At 37.5% G+C, this 26,284-nt stretch overlaps 1 protein-coding gene across 2 annotated transcripts; it reads right to left on the reverse strand.

Annotated features, from left to right (window-relative positions):
• Nucleotides 1-1,964: 1,964 nt before the first annotated feature.
• Nucleotides 1,965-24,147, reverse strand: si:ch211-225b11.1 (uncharacterized protein LOC561694 homolog). Of its 2 annotated transcripts, XM_023281191.3 has the most exons (13): nucleotides 23,515-24,143; nucleotides 21,764-21,898; nucleotides 16,753-16,963; nucleotides 15,560-15,692; nucleotides 14,549-14,683; nucleotides 12,804-12,907; nucleotides 11,487-11,611; nucleotides 9,333-9,445; nucleotides 8,582-8,722; nucleotides 8,335-8,434; nucleotides 6,650-6,750; nucleotides 6,407-6,574; nucleotides 1,965-5,379 (listed from the first exon to the last, which is right to left on the reverse strand). In XM_023281191.3, exons 1-13 carry the CDS (start codon nucleotides 23,777-23,779, stop codon nucleotides 5,266-5,268), a joined length of 1,845 nt encoding a protein of 614 aa, XP_023136959.2. In that variant the 5' UTR covers nucleotides 23,780-24,143; the 3' UTR covers nucleotides 1,965-5,265. The 2 variants fall into 2 exon arrangements, with proteins under 2 accessions (XP_023136959.2, XP_023136961.2); XM_023281193.3 differs by lacking the exon at nucleotides 6,407-6,574 and having other exon boundaries at nucleotides 23,515-24,147.
• Nucleotides 24,148-26,284: the final 2,137 nt, after the last annotated feature.

The raw sequence follows: 26,284 nt of genomic DNA on the forward strand, positions 1-26,284 counted from the left end.
GGAACAGAGGAATAAATGGGGAGAGAAGTAAAAGAAACCTTATCATTTCTTTCCAGGCTGTGGTATACTAGCATGACGAGTAATGATGATCAGATGCTCCGGTCGATTTCCTGGACCACCGCCCGAGTTACTCCTACTCAGGAAAGGTCAAGCAGGATCTGAAATGGCTCAAACACGAGGCTCAGTTGCTAGTTTAACTCACTGGCTGGTCAGCACAGATAAATATCCTCACACCTCCCAACATGAGTTAGACAGTGACCCATCTCCCTCTTCACTACCCACTGAGGCTCACAAACACTCCCCTCTGCTGTGTATAGCCATTAATTTACTTCCCTTAGGGCTGCTCTGTCTATGGCTATTGATCAAACGCTGCTCCTGGCGCTAATTTAGTGCCCATGATATGTTCTGTCATGAGGGAAGCAGGAAGGGAGTATTGATTAACGTACAGATCTGCTACGGGCACCACTGCAGCACTTTATGACAAGGGCCTAATTAACTTCCGAAGCCTCTTACATCTCTGCATTCAGCTCTGCTCTCCTTTGCTTCAAGTGTTTCTGCAGTTCAGTGTGTTGAACACAGAAACGGTGATCAGAACCTCAGCTCCCAGTGGAGTCGTTCACTCGGAATATGTACTGAAGATGCTGGCAGTACAAATGAAAGCATTAACCCAGTTCCATATTAACATACGCTTACACCCCCCTCAGTGCACAAAAATGTCTTACTGCATGATTAGAATAGATTAGAACTGATAATAACAAATTAATGATTATTTTTATGTTCTATTCATAGCAACAAATTATACTGCAGTGCCTAATAACGTGTTTTTTTAACTTTAACGTCTGTGGATGGGACCTACTCACAATGAAGATGATTATGCTCAAAGTGTTTCTTAATACAATCATTCTGAATTAAAAATGGGGAACAAATTAAACTAACAAAGTGTCAGTGAGGATGGTGCAGTCTAAGGCGTCAAGTTGATACACTGTTATTTATATATCACATTTAAAACAACAGCTGTTGAGTCACAGTGCTTTCCAGTAGAGAAAAGATTGATACATAGAAAGATTAATGTTGCGAATTTACGTAACAAGTTTAAACATTACGTTTAAGATACTGCAAACTTATAAAATTTGTATATAAAAAACAAATGCATCTGAATAAATTAACTATTAGAGTTAAGACCCTGCAGTAATCACTATAATACAAATCAGCCAGACTAACTCGAGAATGAAGGCTAAAAACTAAAAACATTATATATACTAATAAATTACCTGACTAATTCAAAAATTTGAAACTGTGCAAAATTATACATGGGAAACCAATTGATTCTAAAGATTCACTATGAGCAAACATACTGGTGACAGTGATGAGCAAGAACTCTCTGAACAAAAAGAGATCTCTGCAGACACATTTTAGAATGAATCTTCCTCGGCCAGTTGGGATGAGGGTTCAAAACCTTTAATATGTGTTCAGTTAAGTTGAGATCGATTGACTGAGAAGGCTGTAACATATGATTCATTTAATTTTCATCAAACCATTGAGTGACCCTTGTGCCCTATGGATGGAAACATAATCATCCTGTAACAAACCACCCTCATCAGCATATAAATGCTTCATTATATGATAAAGGTGACCATTCAGAACAACTTTATGTTGATTTGCAGTGACTCTTCCCTTTAAGAGTCTATTTGATGCCACTGGATCCAAACAATGGCATCAAAATGCCCCTAAACACAGCTCCCCTCACTGCAGGAGTCAGGATCAGATTTTTCCTTTAATCTGTCACTCTTGTGTATATTTAATGTTGTATGGAAAAAGAAATAAATAAAAGGGAGAGGCACTTTAATTATGCAGCGATTTCACTGGTTTTGTCTGTTGCTTTTTTATTCCTGCTGCTATGCTGCCACCCAGTGACTCTCTGAGTGACTCTCTCTATTGTTATTCAAACTACTCAGACAGCAGAGTAAAAATGAACGCTTTTTATTTAACAAAATGTTAGACACCACAAATCACCACATAGTAGAAATATGATAAAAAGAAAAGAAACAAAACACTAAGATTAATTTAAACATACAGTCATTAATATGAAAGATCAACAGTAAATTTGGTAAAGAAATAGCAGGTTTGGATATTTTCTGTGCGTCATCACTAACTTAATGTACAATAACATAAAAGTGTAACAAATTACATAACAGCGCTGAGGGACAAAGGCGAAATGTGCTTCTGTTACAGGAGAATATTTAAAAAGACAAATGAGCCGTGATGGTTTACGGATCAAAGAGAGTCTGCAGGTTTTCATTCAGCCACAAACTGCAACAGCTGACTTCAGACATCAACAAGATTTCAGACAGGAAGGTTAAACTGAAACTAATCAGTGAAATAAAATGGCCTTTTGTTAAAATGAAACCTGACATACACAACCAGTCAAAAGTTTGGACACACCTTCTCATTCAATGTTTTTTATTTATTTGTATTATTTTCTACATTGTGGATTAACACTGAAGATCAACACTTTTTTGTTTACAATTCCACGTGTATTCTTTTATAGTTTTGATGTGTTCAGTATTAATCTAAAATGTAGAAAATAATTAAAAACCATTGAAGGTATGTCCAAACTTCTGATTGTTTGACTACAGATCCTGAAAAGCATAGCTATATTAAAAGCCCATTAAAATTTCTATTTAGTTAATTATAAATCCAATTCTAAAAATCTCAAACACTTACCTATTGTAGTGTAAACATGCTTCTATATCATCCTTGCAATTTTAAACGGCTGACATAAAAGTAAAATAAGGCATCTTTGCAAACACACGTGCTGTGTGCAACATTTAAAATAAATGTCTTGATGTCTAAATGTCTAATTAAATCTAGATTACATAAAAAATGGTGAAAGGCACATGAGGGAGGTGACATTAGCTTTCATGACAAAAAAAGATGCACATTCTTTTAGCCGTTTGCAGAAGAATGAAAGCAAATACCAAATCCTAGCAGCAGTAAATGGTGGTTTGATATATATATATAAAAAAAAGCATGCATCGCTAAATAATTCCTTGCATCAACTTCAGATGTTTTGTGCATCTGTTATCAGAGCGTACTCTCATCATGTTTCAGAATAAAAGGCACCTCCCAGCTGAAGGTTTGCTTGAAGAGCTACCTAGAAAGACAGAAAAGGCCAAACATGTTCTGCAGGGAACATCCTCAAAGACAGTCTCACATTAAAGTGTGATTTTTCCGTTGACACATTTTTCCTCTGGTCATTTCCAGCGGAGTAGTTGATCTGCATAATAACATGAACCCAAAGCTTACAGTTCCCACACTGACTGACTGAACCTTTCCTTCTGCACGTCAGACAGAATCTACACTTTACCCCGAGACACAAGAGGTCAAACATTAAAACACTACTGAACAGTACGGTGCAATTTTCAGGGTTAAAGTTAAAGCTTGAGCTAGAATAAATTACGTTTCCACCAGAGAGAACTTTGAAGCTTCCTTCTCTGTTAAGGAGTTTGAGATTTTATTTTTTTTTTTTAAAAGGGCAGTGATTAAATGCAGGTTTTGGGTCAATAGAATCTGCTACACAACCAAATAGAGACTCCCAGATTAGCAGATCATTGTTTCTCATTCTGAAGATTATCTATCCTCATTAGCCCAATTCAGCTTTGTAGCAGCAGATCAAAGGCACCACTTATAATCTCTAAACTCTTCTGAGTTACAAGCTTCAAGATAGTTAAAAATAATCCATCAATCCATTAGCCATACAGCTTGTCTTTTAGAGGGTTGCCAGGAGGATGGGAGCGGTTAAAATAATGTTTTTAAAAAATTATTAAAAGGTGTGTTATTCAATGTTAATAATAATACAATAAAATAATACCTCCTTCTTCCACCCGTGGCAATAAGTTAAAAATCAAAGCACTGCGTCACCTTCAGCACACATAAGTATAACATTAACCTGCTGTGCAGATCACCTCACTATTAAATGTGAGGTGATCTGGACAGCAGTAATGGTGCTACAAACCCAGCTTGAAGTCTCAAAACAGTACATTTTTGTCTATAATTTCAATTTCAGTTTTGATTTAATTTGACCACCTCTGCTTATCTGTGTTCAGGGTTTTCCACATTATTTGAACGACATTCAGACAAAGTCACTGTCTGAGTCTCTCTTTTTTTCAGGATCAAACACAAACTACATCCCAATTCAGAGGCTGGATATTTGCAGTTCACCTTTTTGTGTGCAGAACTCCTCCTGTTCCTCCTGATCAAACTGACTGTCGACCTTCTCTGAGGTCAGACCTACTGATGAAAGTCAGATATTTCTAAGTTTGTACCCGAGCAGCTGACCTCCAGCGGTGAATGACATGTAAATACCAGTGACAGACTAGAATAAGTTTTACAACACCTGAGTTTAGACAACTCAGACAATTCAGCTCAGCTCAAGATGGACAACTGGCAAACTGAATCTAAGTGTTGTATATCCATTTCCATTCTGTTTTTCTGTTCTGGTTTGTAACTGACAGCACATCGGGCCGCTATCAAGAACAAACAATGGCAAGGCTGCACCTGTCTTCTGTTATTTACACACTGCAGTGTTTCTGTTGGTCTCTTACAGGTGATCACTGCCAAAACTATCTAGTAAATACAATGAAATCATTGGATGTTTCTCAACTTTAAGAGTTAATGAGGACTGCATGAGTAGTACATTAAAAAAACAGCACATTGGATTGTGTGTTTAAGGACCACACAGATGACACCAGCTGATGCTATAAAAACTGTGGCCAGAGGAGGCTGGATGCCCCTGTTGTGTTTTGGAGAGATTTGAAAGCCTCTTCAACTCCATTTTGATGTAATTGATCTGGAAATGTGGCTTTTAAAGTATTCAATTTTAGATGTTTTAAGCTAAAACAAAATGATAATCCCCAGATTACCTCTGACATGGATTATTATTACAGGGTTGCACCACAGAAACCCACTGACCTTTATCACAAAATAGAGAAAACAAAGAAAATAATTTTAATTTCAGTGTTTGGTTTGAATGAGTGTCTGATCACTCAGATCAATAAATAAATTACATTAATTTAACCTTTAGTTGGACAATTAACTGCAATTTAAGTGCCTTGAGTTTTTTTTTTTTACTAGAAATATACAAATGCTGGGATGAAGTGCATCTTTGGATAAAGTTGTGATGAAGACAGAAGAATGAGGAAATATACTTCAGTGTGTTATTACAGGGTTTTGCATGTAGAAGCGCAGCCATGGTGTTGATCATGATCATGCTGTTGAAGTGAACAGTCTTTCTGATGCTGGGTTTTCAAAGTTTTGTTTTTCCGGCAGAAAATCCACAGCATCCAGGTCTATTGTTGGCGTCATGGCTGTCTTAAGTCTCTGAGGATCAGAGAAGGCAACGTTTAAGGAAAAAACATATGAATTGCTGCAATATTTCATAGTTTTTAAAGAATCTTGGATGAATTCCTGACAGTTCAGATATTTCTGTTCCCTTAGGGATACAATTTGCATATTTGTCCTCAGCTGTACTTTGTGTTTAGACATTAGCAAATGTTGGCATGCTAACACACTAAAATAACATTATGAACATTGACATGTCTTCTACACAAGTATGTTAGCATTGCTACCTGAAAACATGACTGATTTTGCCATCTGTCGATTTTATCAGCTGTTGTTGGTCTATCACAGATATATCCTTATTGCCGTATCTGAGGACCTTTTTGTTACAGAACATAATGTAAGAGAGAAGATGTTTGGGGTAATATAGAAATGCTGTCATCAAAGGTTTGTCCAGCAGAGGGCGTTCCAAAGTTTTTTGTTTACATCACTCTCAGCACTGCCTGCAGCACATGTAGCAGAGTACCTATCACGGCTGAGCAGACAGAGCTGCTGCAGTAAAAAACAGTGTCTTCATGTTAATATGTTCAAATACAATGCTGGATAAAATTAATAAAGAATAACACAAGCATGTTCTCTTTTCGCTAATATAGTGAGTGTATTATATCAGCAGAGAGTTGGAACTTTTGCCATCAGTCTGTTGTTTCATGGCACCTGTTTAGAGGATTAAAAGACTCTACGTCTCTTTCATCTACTCTTTCAGCTACTTAATATGCTCAGTGGCCACCAGCACTCTGTGTCCTTTGCACAATCTGTGATTTATTGTTAGTGATGCTGATGATGCTGTCCCTTTGTATTTTATCATTATGTGAAGTTTTGCTGCACAATAAATTTCATGTAGTGGGACAATAAAGACAACCTTGAACTTTAATCTTCAATATAATAAGAAAATCTCATTTTTTTTACTCCCCAAAATCTGTATCAGCAAAGTATTTCCCACTATCACAAGGTCTTAGTATGCTAATGTTATTATTTAGCTAAAAGTCTGTATCATAAATCTTGTGCTGACCTGAAGAAGTGATCCTTTGTTATCAAAGACCTCTTGAATTGCGCCAAGTGGGATCCACATGATAGAGACCAGTGAGATGCCCCAGCCCAACCCCTCAGCCCACACTGGGTATGTGTACTTCCCATAGTGGGCAGGAGTGTATTGAACAACGCTGGAGATCAGTATGCACTGTACAGAAAACACAACAGTCTTAAACATTGCTATTATGGGTGATGTTAGTCACACGGGTTTAACAGGACTCACCAACACCAACATGGGGCAGAGCAGCAGCCAGCAGGCACGGAAGTAGATGTTCGGATTTTTTCCAAGCATCCTTTTGACCATTAAGGAGACACGTGAGACACCTGACAGAAAAAAACAAGAGGTGATTTAACATCTGGCTGCACTGCCTGGACACCAACATCTGCAAAAATGTCTACAGGTGCTCATCAAAGAAAGCAAAGGTCTGTGATGTTGGAAAAACAGTTTTTCATAATAACATGGTTAAATACTGTAAACTCTGATGCTGTAAAACCAAATGGTGTGAGCTGAACAGATTTGACTTTATGTTTTATTATTTTTCCTAATTATTTTTCTTAAACATATTTATTAGACCAGAAATTGTCATACATTGCTGCCTTTGAATAAATGTTCCCGATCTATAAATAGTATTAGTGGTATATGTGTTTTTAAAAGTTAAACAAAGTTGGTAGATCTTAATTCTGGATCGTAAAGGTTAAAGGCACATTATTATTTATGGTATATGTTTACAATTCACAGCAGTGTTTATGCATTCTAAAAGAATAAAATGTAATTTATAGGCAACAACAGTTACAGTTAATGTTAATTACAATAGAAATGCCATATAAATACAGTATATTATTTACAGTATACAGTGAACCTCATATTCTACCGCAGAGTGCTGTGATCAATCATACAATACTACGCTGTTTAAGAGAATTACAATTTTGATACTGTAAAAATACAGTATAATATGGTGACTAGTGCTACCAGCATTTCACTCTAATTTCACATTCTATCGAACAAAGCAGCAAAAAAAAAAAATACAGGTATTACCTCTTTATATGAATTACAATAGTAGCACTGCAAAATGCTTTTACTGTGACTCTACAGGAAGATTTGCTACAGTGTGTATTCTCATATAATGGATTTAAATATATAATCAGGTTAGATAAATGAATTGGTGGCAAACAATCAGAAGGTTGAAAATTATGATACGTGAGGAAGGTTCATGTGTGAACTGTCTGAGACAGCTTTGATAAGACTGTTTCCTCTGAGACTCCTCTGTGTGTCTTTTCACCTGCTCAGAAGCCGTTGTGAAAGACCACCGTGTTCACGACACCAGACAGACCGAACAGAGATGTTATGAGGCTTTGATAGAAACATGACATGCAGTTCCTGAACATTATACACTGGTGGGTCAATGTGAAGGTTAAAGATTTGTATTTCAGTCTGTACATTCTCCTAAAACACTGCTCTTAAAAACAGTTTGATTAGTTGTTTATTTATCTGCATAGTGTACAATATACTACAAGTAGACCAAAGTTTACTGACAGCTCAGAATTTCATTGCACTGATAACTTGCTAATTGTCGCATAACACAGTAAAAGCATTTGAATCATACACATGAGAGCGTGTAAATAACTGAGAATAATTCTCCACTATAATCATACCTTCAATCACGAGCAACTTGCTGCTGTTGTTTTGTAAATATTAATAGTATTTTAAATTCCAAAGTCTATTTGTATTGTAATTACCTGCCATTCACAGTTTGAATATTTTCTTTTGCCACAAAAATAATGTACTATCTACTAACAACCAAAAACGGGAAGATCTAAGATGTTCTGTTTAATTGCCATAGCAGCTCCTGGTGGTTTTCAGGTCTAAAGTTTTCACTGTGAACGGGACATTTTAGTTGAATATTTTACCGAAGATCCAGCACACAGCCACAACTTCAAAGAAAGCCAGGAAGACGAGGGAAACCACAGCAGTGTAGTGATCCATCAACTGAAACACATAGATGCCTCCCTGTGAAGGAAGGACAACAGGGAAGAGGAAGGTTGAAATGACAAGAGAGCTGCCTACAATGAAGCACCTGTTACCACACGTAGGCCATAAAACATCCTCAAATATGTTTTTATGAGAAGTACAAGGAAGTTATACGGTATACTGTACCTTAGTAACATGTGGAATCCCCAGTGCAAAGCAGATAATGCATACAGACAACACAATCAGCTCTTCCCTCTTCAGGAAACGCAGGATTTTGGGTCCAAACTCGTCCTTTATGAACGTCACACCTACCTCAACTGTGGCAAACTGCAGAAAACAAGATTTATTTATAAAAAGATAAACATCGTACCGTTTTCTGAGTAAAAACCAGTTCCTTTAAGACATTAACATTTGTGTGTCTTTGTTTGGAGTGCAGTTTTAAACTTATGAATTGCTTCATGTCTTGGAGATGAGGTTATTATGATAGCAGAGATTCTGACCCATTTGTCTAAGTTAGTGTCTGAATGTTCTCAATGTTGTGCAAATTGTAGGTGAGTAATAATTTCCAAGTTCATGACCTAAAAAATGGGCTAATACATAAACAGTTACAGAAAACGGGCTGACTGTCCTGAATAACAGAAAGCATCTCCTATGATTGTTTTGCTTAAAGTAGTTGAGTAACTAAACATCACAACACTGAACATGAACACAGTACAAGACTATATCTTCCTCCTGACAAAATAAAGTCAGTGACCAAGAAACCTCACTTCATACAAGCGTGCGAACATCTCCTTACAAACTCAAATATGCAAAAGCTTGAGTTTGTTGCTGAAATGCAGATTCAAACGTGCAGAGCTCCAGCGTTTTGCATCTTCACATCATCTTCACAAACGTCCTCCTCCGTCTTCACTCCTATGTGAGAGGTTCCCATGTTTACCTGACTGTCCAGGCCCAGACACAGCAGCATGAAGAAGAACAGTGGAGCCCACAGCTGAAAGCCAGGCATGGTGGAGAGGACCTCAGGGTAGACAACAAACACCAAACCAGGACCTGAAACATGACACAACACACTGCTATAGGACGCAAATATTCACACAGGTCAACGGGTTCAAGGGTCTTTAGACTGAGCTGCATTTAACCCTCTGAGCCCCTAAACCCACCAGATGGTTTGAGAGGCCTCTTATCTCTGGAAAAACATCAAAAAAACCACTATTTATCAGTCAGAACATATAAAACGGAAAGAATTGTGAGATTAAACTTGAACTAATCGTGTGATGTGCAGTTCCATCAGAAAAAAATACAAAATAATCAAAAATTCACAAAATTGTGATATTTCATCAAAATTCCTTTATTCTACGTGTCTCACATAAATACTGTTAAAAAAAGACTTTTCAGATCTTGTAAAAGCAAAAAATTCTGTGATCCTCAGCACAACAGAGAAGCAAAGACTGGCTCAGACAGAAAATCTGAAAGTTTTGAGGCGAACTGCTGATTGTTTTTAGACAAAGCAGGTGTCAAGAGAAACTGAAAGGAAAAAAAGAAACACATTTAAAATCAATAGATTAAATGCAGCATTGCTCAAAAACAACATACAGAGGATCAAGCTGTCAGCAAGTTGTTAGAAGATACAGTCATCGACCCATCCATTATCTATACACCACTTAACTATCATTACAGTCGCGGGGGGACTGAAGCCGATCTCAGCTGACTTAGGGTGAAGGCAGGGGACACCCTGGACAGGTCACCAGTCTATCACAGGGCTACATATAGAGACAAACAATAACACTCACATTCACACCTATGGACAATTTAGAATTATCCATTAACCTCAGAATGTTTTTGTACTGTGAGAGGAAAAAAAACAACACAAGCACAGGGAGAACATGCAAGCTTCATGCAGAAAGATCCCAGGCTGGGACATGAACTGGGGATCTTCTAGCTGCAAGGCCATGGTGTTAATCACAGAGGCAGAGACTGGTTGGGTTTCAGAGGGTTAAATCTCTATTATCTTGGACAGAAAAGAGAGATTTTTGTCGTTTAAAAGCAAAACTGTAGTGCAACATTATGGTAAATTGCTTATTTGTTTTCTTGCCAAGGATTCCATTAGAAGATAAATGCTTCTCCCCTGTCTGCAGAGCAAATATAAAGCATGAGCCATCAGTTGGTTAGCTCAGATTAGCACGAAGATTGGATCTCATCATTTGACTCGATCACTTCTCAGGATTCTTATCCAATCAGAGGCCAAACACAACTTGTCTCTGCTGTTAATAATGCATCACTTGACTGACGAAGCTCATGTTCACAAGTTGTTTAAACATTCAGTTACTGAGGATGAAAGTATCTCAGTAATTTATTCTGCTCAAAGATGGTCTTTTTTTCCCCCATAAACCAACAACCCTATGCCACTAAATTAGATACACATAAACTTGTGTTTATGTTCCAGCTATGTATAGTTGTAACTCATAACAGCTACTTAAAGGGGTACCCAGGTAATTTAGTATTGCTCTTCTATATGGGTGGACATACATTAGACTGGAAAGGTTATTGTATTTCTATTTGTAGTCTCTAGTATGTGTCAAGGTCTAAGAACACTGAAATTTTACACTTCCCACAATGCAGTTCAGTAGACTCCTTCATTAGACCTATGTTGTCTTCAAGTACACTTATTTCAAATCCTGTATACAGCTGAGACAACTCTAATGACATCAAAAGAGTTTCCAAAGCAACATGACGCAGTGGACACTATGCATCTGTTTTCACAGGCTGAGCAGGGCTCCTTAAGACTAAACTTCATGTGTAGAATCCGTGGAGATTTCCACTATTTATCCTTGAGTTAACTGCACAGGTCAAACAATGTAATCCGGATGTGCAAAACTTGAAATCTGGGGCTTGTTTTTCCATGACAAGAAGAAAAAAAAAACGCACATTCTTAAAACAGCACAGTCTGTCTTTGTTTATCCATGCCTATTTCTTGACATGACTTTATACACAACATCCATGAATCCATGGCTCTGTCTTCTTATTTAGATCCTTAAAATTAAACAAAGCTATGAGAGCATAGTGTCACAGTTTTTCCAGGCTTGTTGCTTACCATCTGTGGCTATGTCTTCCACTGGGAGGTTGTGTATATGAGCCATGTAGCCAACGGCTGAGAAAATCACAAAGCCAGCCAGGATGCTGGTGAATGAGTTGGTTAATGACACAATCAGCACATCCCTGCAAAAGAAAGACAAAAGAAACTATGTCAGTCCAGTTCTAGTGTCAGAGAAGCTCAGTGTAGTTTATGCATTTATTGTACTGTTGCATGTCATTAACTTTGCATCTTATCTCTCTTGCAGTTTGTGTTTCATCCTCTCTGCAGGTATCTCTGTCTATAGAGCTACATGTTTCTGATCTGTATTTACTGGCTTCACCAGCCTGTGCTTGTAGTCTTGTCTGCTGCCTGTCTGTTTCTTAATGCTCTTCTTTTCTCTCTTTGCTCTTCCCTCACCCCAACCAGCCGAGGCAGATGGCTGCCCTCCCTGAACCTGGTTCTGCCAAAGATTTCTTCCTATTAAAAGGAGTTTTTTTCTGTCTCACTGTCGCTAAATGGTTGCATATGTTCTTGTTTTACATAAAACTACATTGTAAAAAAAATTGGAAATCCATTTTTTAACTTTTACGACATTTTACTGTATAATTACACTATTTTAACTGTATTTTAAAACATGGTTATTTACAGTTTTTTGTCATTCGCACAGTTTTTCACGTTTTTTGTAGCACCTTTGTCATTTTTGTTCAGTGCAGTAAGTCTTAGTTTTCTGTTTCCTAAATTGTTCAATTTGTATTTATTTCGTTTTGTGGACAGTCGTGAGTCCTGCAGACAGATGTTTCGGTTCAACTCTTTGCAGAATAGGAGGAACCTTCTGAGACAACAGCTAAAATATATATCAGCACAGTAAATTCACAAAATTTACAAAGCTAAAACCAAAACTGAAAATTCTTCCTTGAATAATTTATTGACCACCTGCTGTGAGCTAAACAACAAAGGAACTATTTTTTACAACACAGACTGCTGTGATCACTGCTGTTCAACTCACAGCTCATTGTCACATTTGTAGTGCATTATTTTGGAGTAATTAGTGATAAAATGTAAAGACATTTTTAATTTTATTCTATTTTCAACAGAAGTGGTGATACTCTAATATGCACACTGAGGTTACCAATAACAAAGTTCATTTTTATTTCCCATTTTTTGTCCATCTTATTACAAAACGACTGTTTAAACTGTGCAGTTTAAAGTTCAACATTACCTAATGACTATACTGAAACGCCATCCTCTGCTAGTTTATTTCTAGAGAACATTTTGCTGTAAATTAAAGATATAGTGCAGCTTTTCCCAACACAGAATATTGACTCTTTTCTTTACCTGAGAATGTTGTTGTTGAACTTGTTGTAACTGGCCATCGAAATCATGGAGCCGAATGCTATTCCAATGGAGTTAAACACCTGGGCAGCTGCATTAACCCAAACCTGTGATGGAGATACAGGAGAGCATAAACTCTGGCATAGTTGGTGGCCATGGAAATATGTTTTCTCACTCAGTATTTGGGGTTCTACCTGTGCAAGACAAAGTTTAACCTATGTTGGTTAAAGCTGAGTATGCAATGTGTTTTTGCTCCATTTATTATTATTATTATTATTTTACTTTTCCAGATTTCTGCCTACACCGGATTTAATTTACCTGAGCGATTCTATTTCTGTATTTGTGATTTTATTGGTGCTTTCGATGTGACATCAAATATCTTCAGAAACCTAATAATTACTTAACCCTTACATTTTTTCTAAATCTTATATATTTGCACATTTCGTAAGGAATACGTGATTTGACAGAGAAATACACTTCACTTGCTATTGTTACTTCAGTAAGTATTCAGATGTTTGCTGTCAACAACCTGGTGTCATTCTGAAACTAAAGATTTGGGCTATTAAGAGGTCAAGGCCCAACAGAGGTCTGGACTATACTGGAAGTATGAAGCCACTGCTCTCAGTTTTGCAGAATATCAGAATATGTCTAGTTGGGGATTTCCAGGCAAAAATAATAGTATTAGAGACTCGGATCCCCTCACCCCTGGAGAAGACTGAAGCATACAAACAAGCACTAATAGTCCTATTGAAACAGGCATAATGTGAACACGAAAGAACACAACATAATGCCGAACAGCTACAGTATTATTTTATAGTAACTTAATAAAGGCTACGAGCAGAATGCATCTGTCAAAGTAATCTCATTGTATCAACTGTAGTACTGAGTTTTAAATTTTATTCGACAGACCTTGTACTTTGGAGCCCTGACACCAGATTATCGTACCGCTAACACTCGTTATCTATTACATCGTTAAAGAGCAGCCGCAGGAAAGCAGTTACTAGAAACCAGTTAGGACCAGAAATACCTACAACAAACTGACAATACCTTGAATATTTAAAAAAGGAAACTATTACTGTTCCTGTCAGACTGCAGCAGGAGAAGTTTTTTTAAAAACTGGGAAAGTTGGATTGTGTACATTACAGCTACAAGCTTGTTTAATGTGAATTTTCTGTCCATTTGGTCGACTGATATGTGCATCTGGAAGAGACATGCAAGTTTTTAGAACAAATTAAGTCTGTTTCTTTTTGCTTGTTTGTTTATTCCTGTTTTCATCCATTGTAACGATCCTTGTATGTTTCTGTACTAGTCTATATTATTTTGTTAAAAAAAATGTATTGTGCAAACGTCTATAGAATTTCTTGGCTTAAACAATTTCTAAAATTTCTTATTATTATTAGTTTGGATTTCTGGACATCTCTGCAACCTCCCAGAGTGTCCCAACCCAAACTTCAGAAGCCACTATTCTGATTTAACTTCAGCTTTTATCTTGTCCTTTGTTCCTAATGTATCCTCAGAACAACGTAGGCAGTTCATTGAGTTCATTGCTGAAATGACCCATACCTCTTGCGAAGTCTGAACATTGAACAGACACAAGATAAAACCTGTTCTCTGAAAAGGGGCGCTTGAATCCGGAAAAACTGAGTGCATCGAATTTGTTGCTAATTTATGTTCTAGTGCCAGGGTGTAGCCAGAGTCACAAGGGTTAGCCTACTTTTCCTGTTACTCGTTCATGACGGGAGTCTCACCTTCACTTCAAACAACCTGCCCCAGACAGGAGTCACAAAGTAGAGGATCCCATTCTTGGCTCCGGGAAGCTGCACATTATTGATGAGTAGGGCGAACAGGATGAAATATGGAAATACAGCGGTGAAATACACAACCTGTAACATAGACACAGTGAAGAGCAGACACTGATGAGTTGCAAATGATAAAAATTTCTTTCTCCAGTCATTGATTAAACACCTAAAATCTCAGCCCTGTTTATCCAAGTTACGTATTTCGAAGGGGATTTTTTTTCCCATGAAAATAATCCCTTCAGGCCTAAAAATGGGTTAGATATAACTCTAAGCTATTTGGCCTCTTTAGAATAGATGGCTCTATGAGGTCCTCACCTAACCCTTCTACCACTAGCAGCAGCTTGAGCACACCAGCTCTCTTACAACACTGCTCAAACACTGCAACACAACTCTGCACAACACACTGGCAAGTTGTAATATTGGAGTAAATCAGCTGTATGTGTTCAAACTGAAAACCAGTTCTCAGGAAGAAAACTAATATGGAAAGCGCCACTCTGCAAGTTGATGCGAACCTAAGGGACCAATCCCTTAGGTTTGAAACCCAAGATGTCCGAATCTGTGTTGTTCCAGACTGTCATACGTACACTGCAGTGTTGACGTCATATTTAGCATATTGATGCTGCCATACAGGCATACTAAAAAAAACAACTTGTTTTGCTACTGTGGACACTACAAGGATGATTTGTGTTCTGCTTTCAAGTAAATATTTCAGTCTAGGTAATTCAGAAGTGCAGGTGTATGATTTCAGCCACCCCTTCAGAAAAAAAAAAAACAACTTCAAAGCCAGACTACAGACTCTGGACTATACGCTTGTAACTGCACTAACATTGCCCAAGGTTGCCTATAAACCTCCTTGTCTTTATCTGATATCACTGGATTACAAATTTTAGCTGAACAGCAAGATGCAATCAGAGAATGGCACCAGAATAATCTAAATCATAATGTTAGTAATGTTCTGACCTTGCCAGTGGATTTGACTCCTTTAAATATGCATAAATAAACAATGACCCAGGCCAACAACAGATAGCCAAAGAGCTCCCAGCGAAGACCACCAGCTTCTTCGATGCCACTGGTCTTCTCCAGAAGTCTGCCACTGGAAAAATGGAAAAACAAGTAACTAGTGTTGTATTTTTAAAGGCCCCGACAATTTGTTATAAATCTATACATGAATATGACTAAATGAGCAACAAATAAAGTTTGAGTTAAGAACGTGATTTTTTTTTGGAAGTGTTGACTAGTCTGCTTTAGCGTTGGGTTTAATTTTGTACTGTAGTAAACTCTCAGTGCTTGACAGAAGTATGCAGCAGCCCCACACACTCAGAGAGAAAAGGAATACAGAAATCTCTGGAGTGAAAGAATAAATGACATTTTTTGATTAAGAAAAGTTTTTAGGACTTTGAACCCTCTGAACTCCAAAACCTGTCGGTGAGTTTGAAAGACACGTTTTTTCTTTTTTAAATCACCAAGATTTCCACATGTATTAGAGAAAAACAAAACAAACAAAAAAAGACAAAAAAACTGAGAGAACTGTCAGACTATTAGGTTCTATATGGTCTTTGAAGCGTTTATCTGTGACGTGAACCGTGTTGCATTTAAAAAAATAAGCCATTTGCTTTAGTCAAATTCTGTAAAAATAAATAAAGGAAATTTAAAAAATCTGCACTTCTCAGCACAAGTGAGAAGCCATTAGTGACTGAGCTGTGAACAACATTCTCGTGAGGAAACTTGGGAACATTTCGGCTGAACTGCAGGCTGTGTCTACACAGAGCAGGTAAAAGGCAAGGAGGAACAAAGGAGTCAACATTTCTTCAAACTATTGGGAAAAAAAATCTACTCATCTTTTTTGTGATTTTTAGCATTTACTGTGCCATGTTGCACAAAAGATATTTTTGAGTTGCCTCTATGGTTGTGCTATTTCTATAAAGCTGTAGGACTTCATATCACAATAAAAATGAGCCTACAGTGAGTAAAAATGTGACAGGAGCAAAATACACCCAGAAACTGCTTGGAGTTCAGAGGGATAAGAAACACACAGCATGATTTGAGTGAGGACCACTTGTGCAGTAAATAAGAGCTAGAACAGTATAATACAGAGAGTAAACATCTAGATATAGTGTATTTCTGCAACTGAAAATGCAGTGAAGTCTCCTCACTCGAAGAACTGCTGGCTGGCAGACTGCAGGTGGGTGGCGTTGCCGGGGAAACCACTGGAACAGTTTCCGACATCATTCCAAGTGTTGTTGCAAGACGTCCAGGGGAGGGTCGCTCGGAACGAGTTGAATAAATAAAAAAGTGCCCAGCTCATGAGCACATTGTAGTACGTGGAGAACATGAAGGAGATAACAACTGTGGCCAGACCGACACCTGTGGAGTGACATGTGGGAGTGGGGAGGGCAAAGTGAGAGACGACTCTGCAGAAGTCGTGCCATCTGTGGGAAAGACTGTGTGCGCTTTACTTCGTAAAAGTGCTTGAAAATATTTCTCAATCTCATTGCATAACGGTGTGTCAATTATTAGGGCCCAGGATTACAATTACAGGTGCAGTCCATATCTCAGGAGAACAGAGGAGAAGCAGTATTGTGCAGTAATCTCTGCTCGGTGGGGGCCGAACTAGGCCACAGATAACAGGAATTCCTGGGTCCAAGGATTAGGAATTCCACTGTCCTATTGAGCCGATGAATATAACAGGCTCTCGATCAGTAAGTAAAGGTGAGATCAAAGTCCTCCAACAGATGTAAATTATTCAGTCTATTAACACCTGTGGTTTCTAGCTGTGTCAGGTTTCAGGTTGGGGTGTGTTTGTCTGTGAGTGCCATGTGTTTCTATTTTTTTCACCTGTCTCCTCCGCTGGGAACTGAGCAACGCCTCGGCTAAGGTGCTCGGTATCTACAACAGGTAGAGGTTCATTATTTAGCTCAGGGACACATGAGTAGACAGGGAGAATTTAACCTGAAGCCTTGTAAATACATGAAGGTTACTAATGAAGTATGCTGGAGAAGCCATCTCACACCTTTTATTTCTAGTGTATAACCTGTCATTTCTGGATAAACTGCACTGATATTTGTACAATTTGACACAAGAACAGATCTGCCGTTCTTTTTTACCTGTCAAATCATTTTATATGTTGAGATCAGTGGTTTAAAGCAATGGTTATACATCAAGGTAAATACATATATTTGCTTTCTTGTAAGAAGTAACTTTATGACAGCTATTGTTGTTCTTACTTCACGTTTTGCACCTTACATCTATTTTCTCCTGTTTCTACTCTTTGCGCTAAGCTAATTAGCTGCTGGCTCAAATTACGATTTAAGGGGCCAAGATATTCCACTCAATCTGCTTGTTGCCAGATAACTTTGGAAAGTCTTCCCCATTACCTTTTCCAACGTTAGTGGGGCCTGTTTCTGACTCGTTTTGTAATTTTCCAAAACTGACCCTGATTGGCCAGTTGTGTGGAAGTAAGAAGGTATGCTGGGGTTTCAGTATGTGATGCTGAAAAATTAAGATAACACAGATGAGCCAAAAACTGCACTTCCTTCAATGTCTACTTGAGGCTGATTCCAAAAGTGAGTCAGTCCCCACAGACTTACATGTTAAAATGTCTAACTTTACACCAAAAATAAACATGTTCAAAGCCTGGAACAGAAAGTGGTTCTGGTCTCTATAGCTACCTTCCCTGTTCATGACAGCTCACACGGGGTGAATTTTGTTTATAACTAACCCATTTACACTGTACTAAGGCTTGAAGTTATGTATTATTAAGGGTGTGGACAATTTGAGTGACAGGAAAGTACAGTCTGAGGACAATCCTGGCTTAGCTTCGCTTTGCTCACACTCGGCAGACACCGACTGAGTCACTATCCTGAACTTCATAACCGCTTTTCAGCAAACCTGTGGTTAATAATGTGAAGGTTTATTCATCTTTATATACAGACCAGGGTTGTACAACCATTTGTGTCTCTTTTTATATGAACAACTAAGTGCATTATTTTCATTTCTATCCCCAAAATGTTTCTCACCCCTCTTTATGACAACTGGCTTTTTGCTGGCTTGGATTGTAGCTATCAGGTGACCTGGTGCAACAGAATATTGCACAAACCTTCTATTCAAGTTTTAATCTACCTTTGCAATATAGATATTAGAGTGGTATCACGCTGCTCAACTAACCTTTGGCAAGAAAGCGAATAAATGTATTACCGAAAAACTTTAGGTTATTAGACTTCCTGATGTTTCACACTGTGCTATCGTCGCTATCTTCGTTATCTCTGATGCTTAAGAACGATAGCCACTGATGGTAGCAATAGGAAATGGCTCTGTGCTGTTTTTCAGCAGTATCCAAAAACATTTCTGCAGCTCATTGTGGAAGGGCCGGAATGCCATGCTCCACTGCCTCCATGTCACTATCTGGTAAAATGGAAGGAGAAGCAGCTGAAAAACAGCTTTGTGTCACCACAATAACAGATCCAAAGGAAACTCCCTTCTGATCTCCAGGATCAGCTAGAACTACTGGACACGATCCACAGTAAGCGCTGCTTCCTTTGTTATTGCCTGTTTGCCACTTTCAATCTACACATCTGGCTTACATGGTTGAGTGCTCTGCTGGTACACCAGACACACACCAATTGGTGTAGCGATGCATCATTTCAAACTAAATCAGTCTGCTGGACTCAAAAACAAGGAAGAGCAGACACAGAAGTCGGTGCTTTCATCTTCGGTCAATTCTTTATCAGTTTTTTGACCTGTCATACCTCATCTGTCCTGTGGGTGTCCTCACTGGGATAAATGAGACAAAAAAAAATATCCTCAAATGAAAAAAAATAGCTAATTAAAGTTTTGTATTTACATGCCGAGATTAAATATCTTGCATGTAAACATGTAGAGATGTAAACAAATTAGGTTTGTTTGTTGATTTGTTGTATTTGTGGGCAACTGAATCACAGGTACATCACAGTAAACCGCACTCGAGTCACACAGGGGAATCATTCAGAAGAACATACAGAAAAAAACTACCTTGTTTTGGCCCTTGTTTATCACAGATCATTAACCAGGAAGAAATGAGCGATAAATCAAGTGAAGGACCCAAACGTTTTGACCGGGTAGATAATCTCTGTCATTAAGGAGATAAGAAAACTATGGAGAAAAATCTTCAGTTAGAACAAGACAGAAAGCATTTTTCATTTCATACCCACAAGTAGAGATAGTTGATGGCTGGGCTCTTGTTTGATCTGGACAGTGAGCTGCTGACCGTCAGTGTTCTCACAATCTGCACCTTTCAGTTCATTTTGGTTTACAACTTTGCAAATAGCTCCTTATCTGCTAATTTTTTTCATAAGCACTATAAACTTTCCAAAAAATCCTTTATACTGATGCATGATTTGTCTGACATTCACAGTTTGATTAATGAACTAATGCAGACTGTAAGAGCACATCTTCAGTCACCCATATTTGACTTGATTATCATTCAGATATACAGAATTTAGGAACATTGAGTTGAGGTATTCTTGGAATATTTGATCATTTCCCCCCTACAAATTTAAAGACATTCAGTCCCAGGCAATAAATTAGAATTACATGTCACAGTCCAAAAAGTCTTGGATTGTTGAGTGATTGTAAATTTTGCTTAACAAGTGCTCACCCATCAACATATGAAAACAATTCATTTATCGAAGAAAAAAATAGTAATACATTTAAATATTTATTTGGATCTGTAGCATTAAATGCACAGGTTTAGAGGATTATGGGATGTGTAGCATGTCACCAAGTGCTGCTCAAGAAGGAATTGTTGGGTTTCTCTCTATAATACTGTAGGTTCTTCACCTTACTATGTAAAGTGCACTGAAATGTGACAGAAAAGCATTTGAAAAGCATTGTATTTTATTTCTTCATCTGCCAGACAGTGATCACAGGATTAATATGTTAATTTGACTATAGAAGAAATCTAATTTTCTCTGCAGTTAGAAGCACGAAAATATGTGCATAAGCCTAAATAAAATGGAAAATATGGGTATCAGCAAAAATGCAAACTTGTGCATCTCTAATTTAACTCATGTAGTAGTCACTGAAAAAATAATGAATATTTTCAAAATGCCTCATCTTTCTAAAAAAAAAATGTAAAAGCCATTAAGATAAGCTAAAAACTGCATTTTTTACATTTGGACAAACAGTAAAACAAATGTTTGTTAGGAGCAGGTTCATTCCAGCCTCAAAAAACTGGACCTTACAGGCTTTTTTATTTGGGTGAGACATGCAAACTGTGCCAAGTGGCAAAGATAACAAACTGGAAATATGGCTTCACTTCACGTCAATTAATAAAAAGACTTTCAGATAAACACAGAAGCAGGTGTAATTCATGCTTTGAAGTGCACAGTGACTTTAAATGATCGGTGACTACACTGAAGTCAAGCTCAAATGCAAGAAGAACATTAGAAGAGGACATTAAAGTGTGGAATGTCATGAGATATGTCATCACATGTTGTTTGGTCCTTGTTCTGAACACCAAACCTTAAATGTTATTTCTAATTTCTTCTTTGAATTTCTGTCTGGCTGGACATGCTTCCCAAGTTATTTTGAATACCGACTCATACGTTAATAAACTAATCATGCATTTCCATTTTGTTACAAAGTTTAATAAATTAAATATGTGTTTCTGATAAAAATCATTTGGAGCAGTAAACAGGACCACACTATTATATATATAGTTATATTGCAGTTGTCCTGATGAGGGATAGTCTCTTTGGGGCTCATCGTTCGCATACTGAATTGGTTAACTGAGGTACCAGGGACTGATGGTTAATAATTGGTGTTCAACAGTGGCTTGTAGTTGCATCTTTATGGTTACCAATCTCAAAAATGTTCAGTTCAGCACTTTATTCAGTTGCAGGAACCCTGTGATCTAAGTACATGAGAAATTTTTAAAGGTAAGACAGGACGCATATTTTTGTAAGTCTAACAATGGCCAAGGATTAATTAATTAACCAATAAGTTAATGGACTCAGAGGAGATTGCCACATTAATACATAAATATATACATAACGTTCGTATGCATGCACAGTCAAACTTTGTATGCAGACTTTGTGTACATGCACCTAAAACTAAAACGTACTCTGTGAAAATGAAGGAAACTCCAGCAGATATTAATCCCGGCCACATGACAGGAGAATCACTCACCTTTTAACAAGGGACAGATTTTGGCGAAAGCATGCACAGGCCCTAAACGAGTATACTGGCCAATAGCAAACTCCATGAAGAGCAGAGGAATGCCGCACAGCAGCACCATGATGAGATACGGGACAATGAAGGCACCTGAATGGAGAGAAGAATGGAAAAGGCCGGTGGGCAGCTTTAGGGATCTCCTAACAGTTGATACTGATGACTTTCTAATTGGTTAATAATCTATAGAACTGTGCTTAAAAATAAACAAACCACAGATGACCTCTCGTAAGTAACAGCAGGCCTGCAACATGGTGAATATTTTCTGTAAGCTTAGTTTCGTGTCTCCTCAGATGTTCTCTAATCAGGACAAACACAATCTAGCTTTTACTTCTAATAGAACACTCGGACTCATATCTCAACCACCCTCATTTATGAATGACTTATTTAGAACTGCAGAACGATGGCTTATCGGTGGACTCCCACACCTTACAGAAACCATGAATCTTATGTCAATCCAGTGAAAATGGAAAGAAATGAGAGCCTGTTTAACAAAAACTAGAGAGCATCTGTGTGGAATTTTGGCGAGTCATTCCTACAACAATGTGGAATCGTGACTTAGATGCAGAATTTGTGAGAAATATACGTCTGTATGATGATTACCAATAAGTATACGCTTTTCTATTTCTGAACTGTTGATGTAAAAGACTTGGTGACAATGATTTGGTGCTTCCCCAGTAAGCATAAAGGTTTAACCAGTTTCAGTCACAGGAACATATCTTAGTGTGTAGGATGAATCTCATCGCCAGCTAAAACAGAACGTCCACATCAATATCTGTTCTTTATTAAATGGTAATTTCTTCTCTTACAATATTTAGCTAACAAACTACACTATTTGTTGCTGTATTTACATCAGCAAAAAGTGACATTTTACAAACATTTGCTGTTATTTGGAAAAACAAAAGTATATCAAGGACTGAAAAATAGTGCAAATTTTTATAAGTTCTTTTACAGAATCATAGAGAAAAAATGTGGACCATAAAAAAACGAAATAAATAGGCCAAAACTGTCAATGACTCATCTATATTTTAATAAATAATAATTTGTTCTGCTACAAAATGTGACTGTAAAACTACACTGTTTATTGTATTTAAATGAATTAAAAAATATGACTAACAGATATTTTACTTTTCTATTCATCAGTTTTAACATTTGTGGACATTTCAGCATTTTTACTTATTTTTTAAGAGTTTTTCTGGCTCCCACGCTGCCAGAATTTTTTTACTTTATTTTATTTTATTTACAATGTGTCTGGTTTACAGCATTGATGGCTGAAGTTAAGGTCTTTACATCTAAATTTAATTAATTTCATCATTAAACATGTTCTGCAGCTTTAATTTTCAAATAAAAGTGTGATACCAGCATCACTGATGGACTTTTCTAAGCTCCGACTTTAAGTGCTGTATATAGAAATAAGGGGTTTTTCATGAGCTCAGTGACATACTTGGACGCACTATTAATATAGAATATATTTTGATTAGGTAGCAGAATAATGATTATAATATAAACAGCCATCAGTCTTACCTGATGTAAGCTGCTTTAAACGTCTATTATATGATTTTTACAGTCACGCCCTCCAGCAGCCAAATAGAAAGCTACAGTATTTGTATCACTGAAGAGGTATTTCCTTCTAAATCCACATTTGCTGCAGGTTTTGTTTCCAGATGAGATTTTTAGGACGCTATTCTCCACCTCTGAGACAATCTTACCTCCACCGCTGCGGTAACACAAGTAGGGGAACCTCCACACGTTGCCCAGTCCCACGGCGTAGCCCACGGACGCCAGGATGAACTCGAGCCGCCCGCTCCACGTGGGTCTCTGCGCCTCTGCATCCGCCGCTGAAGGCTTCAGATCAGATTTCCTCTCTTCACACGGAGCCTTGGAATGTCCGGCACCGAGCTCCATTGTAGCAGCGATGAGCGTAAAGTGGCGGTTTTTATTATCACAATCAGACGCTCCTCTGCGGCCAATCATACATCCGAAAATGACAAAACCGGTGAAATTAGACTAAACCAGTTGCATCGTTGCAGTTGAATGAAAACGATCCTAAATGATGCTAAATGACGACCCAGAGAGAAGCACGATGGACTTCTTGGACGCCCAGTTACTCAATGGTTTATCGTGAGCGTGAGGAGGCTAATCAGCGCCTCTAAGATCCAGGATCGCCTCTAGTGACCGGCTCACACACGCACAGCTCGCTCCATTCAGACTCCGTCCTGTGTAATATGACACTGCGACGGCCTTTTCCATCCTCATAGCAGGCTCGACTCGACAAACACCGTTACTTTCCGCCTTTAGCTCAGCGCGCTCCCGACAGGAGGAGTTCTGGGCGGGCCGACGGACTTGAACGCAACACCGGTGACTACTGCTGGAAAGGTGCGCGGCCCCGCGACGGGCACGTGCATCTCAGTAGGCAGAATTCAACACACCTGCTGCCGTCAAGAGATCAAGAGTGTTCAGGTCCGACTTCCTCCAAAATAACATCACACTGCTCTCAGACATTACAAAATGATCCTGGAAACTATATAAGTATCAAATTATGTTCGTGTGTAAATATAACATTAATGCTGAAATTAATAGTAGTAATAATAACAATAACTGTATTTATATAGCACTTAAAAAAACAATAGAAAGGTTTTTAAAAGTGCTATATGAATAAAGATTATTCTTATTATTCTTATTCTTATTATAGCATTTAAAAAAAATAAGAATGGATTACAGAGGGCTTTGATAGTCGACTGTATAAAAATAAAATGAAAAAACTATCTTTTTCATACAGCCTAGTCTGGCTTTGACAGACACCTTCAAGGCAGGATACAGGATACATAAAAAAACAAGATCACATTAAAACAAAAACACAATAAATGCAAATATACTATGCCAATTATAACAATAATGAATATAAGTAAAATACATTAAGGAATTAAACCTACATAGTCAAGTAATATCAGCTTTATTCATATGAAACTTTTAAAACAATAGTTGTTGAACCAAAGTGCATTCCAGTAGAGAAATATGACTGAGGCTCTGAATTTACCCAACATGTTTAAATATTAGAACCACACAATGTCAATTATGCTAATTTACCTGACTAAAGCAAATGAGGAGAACAGCATTATATAAAATACAAATTTATCCGACTATGTTTAATATTAGTTTTAAGACAACACAAAAATTTTTATTATGCAAATTTGTGTGATTAATTTAAATATTATGGTTAAATCTCTACAGCATTATATGAAATACTAATCTATCATATAATTCTGAATCTGCAGTACTGGACAAGTAGATCAAATATTTGTGATCAGGGGTGAGATCATCGAGCAGAACATTTCATAATCTGATGGGATTACCTAAAAAGCCCACAAGCTAATTAGCCGCAATGTCAGTCTAATCTGCAGACACCTACCCGACAACACAACACGTGTGTTCTTGAAATGAAATTCATCGGTAATAAGATCACAAACAAAGCTGTGGAATGTAAAAAGACTAGGCAACAGTGTGAACTCACTAAAAACAAAAAAAAACAAACAAACTAGCACAGACATTGTGACAAGTTGGGTTGAAGGTAAAACTTCAAAAAGGAAACTGTATGTTGCTAAGAAGAAGTGGCTTAACACTAGTATTGTATCAAGAAATATGCTGGGTCATGGAGCTGAATCATGCCGACTGTATTTTTCATTAAATATCATACGACAAATGTTTCTCAGTATCTTATGTATTATTGTTTGTTCAAGTAAAACCCCATCTGTGCTTTATGAAAAGCTTTCTCACAGATTCACTGCAAAATCAAGGGGAAGGGGAAAGAAACACAAAAAAAGATTATTAGCGAGCTTATCTGGTTACAGTAAACAGACTAATCAGTTTATTTTTTCTTATCTCAGTATTCCTGCTTTAAATGAATGTGTGGTTTGGAACAAGTCTCCAGAACGTGTCCTGCAATCATCAAATGGTGTGCCAGGGCACAAAGCAGTAAATGAAGGTTTTACATTTTAGAAATTCTTTTAAAAAACACAGATACAGTACAAAATGATCATTACAATTGTAAGTACAGTAGGAGATGTATATTTATGGAGTTCACTGAATGATCTTACTGCGAATAAGCTTTCACTGCAGAAACAGATTTCTTGTTTGTTGGGTTAAGTCACTAGAATGGTTGTATAATGATGTAGCATATGAACAGACAACTCTGCTGAAGCCCCAGTGTAGACATTTGTATAAAATGTTCTGCAAACTAAGCTTTATGAATGAGGTGAAAGAAGTATTCATAACCCCTTTCAAATAGGACCACATTAAAGCCAACAAATACACAAAGTAACAAAATTATTTCCCCACCAGTGTTTCATTCATTGCGGTTTAAAGAAGCATTTAGACCTCTGTGTTGTAAAATTCATTGTTAGTACAACTGAGGAGTTAACAAAAATAAAAGGTTTATAGTTTCTAGTACTTCACAACATTTTTAGACTTCTTTCGCAGCAG

Source organism: Amphiprion ocellaris, chromosome 6 (genome assembly GCF_022539595.1).
Source record: "Amphiprion ocellaris isolate individual 3 ecotype Okinawa chromosome 6, ASM2253959v1, whole genome shotgun sequence".
Classification (NCBI taxonomy): Eukaryota; Metazoa; Chordata; class Actinopteri; family Pomacentridae; genus Amphiprion; species Amphiprion ocellaris.

Coding starts and splice junctions, on each gene's coding strand:
- si:ch211-225b11.1 (XM_023281191.3), bottom strand. CDS start 23,779: ATGATTGGCCGCAGAGGAGCGTCTGATTGTGATAATAAAAACCGCCAC. Junction 16,964..21,763: donor AATCTGTCCCTTGTTAAAAG/GTGAGTGATTCT, acceptor GTCACTCCACAG/GTGTCGGTCTGGCCACAGTT. Junction 5,380..6,406: donor ACAAAGGATCACTTCTTCAG/GTCAGCACAAGA, acceptor TCTGATCCTCAG/AGACTTAAGACAGCCATGAC.